The sequence below is a fragment of the Malania oleifera genome, chromosome 11 (genome assembly GCF_029873635.1).
Source record: "Malania oleifera isolate guangnan ecotype guangnan chromosome 11, ASM2987363v1, whole genome shotgun sequence".
In the NCBI taxonomy this organism is placed as follows: domain Eukaryota; kingdom Viridiplantae; phylum Streptophyta; class Magnoliopsida; order Santalales; family Ximeniaceae; genus Malania; species Malania oleifera.
In genome coordinates this window covers 12387449-12390179 of record NC_080427.1, presented here as the reverse complement: position 1 = coordinate 12390179, position 2731 = coordinate 12387449, and the positions used below count along the sequence as shown (strand labels likewise).

Below are 2731 nucleotides of genomic sequence, written 5' to 3'. Positions count from 1 at the left end.
TTTTTCTATATTTGATTATTAAGAAAAGTAAGAAAAAAAATAAAATTATTAAATTAAGTCATAATAATGTTTTATTTTGAAACACTTTTTTATCATATTAAAAATTTTCATTTTTAATGACATTTTATAAAAATATATATATAATAAAAAACAAATTCCTTTCTTTAAAATCCTTAATTCAAGTGTACCTTACTCCAGGATATGCCACAACAAAATATTTCTATTGCCTTTTACATTGCGTTTTTTATATTGCCTTTTATATTGCGTTTTGGGAAGTGGGCGCTGCCGCACTAGCACTAGTTTGATGATTACCTCCAACAACTAAATTAAACTAAGCAAAGGACGAAAAAGACAATCACATCACGAGTCACATGCTGTCAGTCGACTGCAATAATATTTTAAATACGTAAGCTTATGTATGCTCTTACGCCATCGCCACTCTGCGGCCAGCTGGAACTGTCCTCTATATTTATCCAAAGTCCCAGCACCCTCAAAGTCACAGCAATGGGTTCCAAAACTCCTCAGCTTCACTTTGTGTTGATTCCCTTCATGTCCCAAGGCCACCATATCCCCATGGTGGACATAGCAAGAATCTTGGCACAGCGTGGCGTGACCGTCACCATTGTCACCACACCACTCAATGCCACCCGATTCCACGTGATCATCGACCGCGACATCGAATCTGGCCTCCCAGTCCATCTTGTCCAGTTCCAGTTTCCGACTTCTGAGGCTGGCTTGCCCGAAGGATGCGAGAGCTTGGACACTGTCCCCTCTATAGGGTTGCTGAAGAACTTCTTTGTTGCGCTTCGGATGTGGCAGCAGCCCCTCGAACGATGGCTGGAGGAGATGAATCCCAGTCCAAGTTGCATAATATCTGATAAGTTAATCTCATGGATGGCCCATATTGCCAGCAAGTTTCGAATTCCAAGGCTTACTTTTGACGGAACAAGCTGCTTCACCGTCTTGTGCAGCCACAGTTTGTACAGCTCTAAGGTCTACGAACATGTCTCTGATGAGGAGCGCTTCGTTGTGCCTGGTTTGCCCGATCATATCGAATTTACCAGAGCACAGCTTCCGGGATCCTTTAATCCTGGCGCGCTGGATTTGAAAGATGTCCGCGAAGAAATAAAAGAAGCTGAAAAAAGTGCATATGGGGTTGTGGTCAATAGTTTCGAGGAGCTGGAACCGGCGTATGTCAAAGAATGTCGAAAATTGAACGAGAACAAATTTTGGTGCATTGGACCCGTGTCATTGTGCCACAAGGAGAAGGATAAGGCTCAGAGAGGTAACAAGGCCTCCATTGATGAGCAGCAGTGCTTGCAGTGGCTTGATTCATGGCCTGCTGGCTCTGTGATTTATGCTTGTCTTGGCAGCGTCAGTCGACTAACATCACTACACTTGAAAGAGCTTGCTTTAGGCCTTGAAACATCGAACCGACCATTCATTTGGGTTGTAAGAGGAAGTGAGATCGACGAGCTGGAGAAATGGATAGTGGAAGAAAGATTTGAAGAGAGAGCAGATGGGAGGGGTCTTTTGATTAGGGGCTGGGCCCCTCAAGTACTGATATTATCGCACGCTTCGGTAGGAGGGTTCTTGACCCACTGCGGGTGGAACTCGACGCTCGAAGGGGTTTGTGCGGGTGTGCCGATGATAACATGGCCTCTGTTTGCAGAGCAGTTTTACAATGAGAAGCTGATTGTTCAGATGTTGAGAATTGGTGTAAGGGTGGGAGCGGAGGCTGCTATCCATTGGGGGGAAGAGGAGAGGTTTGGAATATTGGTGAAGAGGGAGGACGTGAAGAGAGCAATAGAGGAGGTGATGGATGGCGAAGAGGAAGGAGAGGAAAGGAGAAGAAGAGCAACAGAGCTTAAGGAAATGGCGAAGAGGGCAGTGGAGGAAGGTGGGTCTTCTTTCCTCAACGTTACACTGTTAATTGATGACATCATGCAGCTGCAAGCGGCTGGTCAAACCAAGACATGAGCAAATTAAGGCGTTGGTGACTTACCAGGAAGTGTAGAATGCAGCCTTCTAGTTCTAGCATTACAGACTATCAACGTTTCACTTGCCAATCAAGGAAATTAAAAAAGAGGCACAAGACAAAACGTGAAACGTAATGATTTGATCAACAAGTTTCTTTTGTGATCTGCTTGGTAAGGTGAATTTGAATCTCCTTATTTAGATTTAAAGGGTCCAAATATAATTTACTATTTCGTTCAAATTTTTAAAATGTGAATTGGAACTTGCGTGAAATATCTCATGTATTTTAAAGTATCAAATATATGAGTTTGATATTATATGGAAAAGTTAAATGGGTTGATATAGATCAAAATGGGTCGGATCATTAGTGATCCATTTACCCATTTAGTACCCTATCCATTTAAAAATGGGACAATCCATTTACCCATTTAAGTGTTACAACATTTAGAACCAATTGCCAGATGCTTTTGGCTCGTCGCCCCATCTTCTTGCCATCCTTGAAGGTTACTTTGTTACTTAGTTGAAATATCCAAATTATAATATTAATTAAGTAGTTGCATAATCAAGTATATTAATTACATTGTGACAGTTATTTTCTTGGCAATCATCTTTATTTGTAATTGCAGAACTCAAATTTTGGATTCTAGGGAATTGACATGCTTTGGGAGTATCTCAAATTGGGTTCACTTGGGATATTTTTTGCTAATTTATGTTGAACAAAGCTAAGGGCTAAGTTAGGTTCATTTCTCAAATA

General features: G+C 41.5%; 1 protein-coding gene across 1 annotated transcript; it reads left to right on the top strand.

Moving 5' to 3' along the window:
- Positions 1 to 272: 272 nt before the first annotated feature.
- On the top strand, positions 273 to 2303 carry LOC131167944 (UDP-glycosyltransferase 73C11-like). Its single transcript, XM_058127028.1, has one exon. It carries the CDS (start codon positions 415 to 417, stop codon positions 1978 to 1980), a length of 1566 nt encoding a protein of 521 aa, XP_057983011.1. The 5' UTR covers positions 273 to 414; the 3' UTR covers positions 1981 to 2303.
- The last annotated feature ends 428 nt before the right edge of the window (positions 2304 to 2731 follow it).

Coding starts and splice junctions, on each gene's coding strand:
- LOC131167944 (XM_058127028.1), top strand. CDS start 415: ATGTATGCTCTTACGCCATCGCCACTCTGCGGCCAGCTGGAACTGTCC.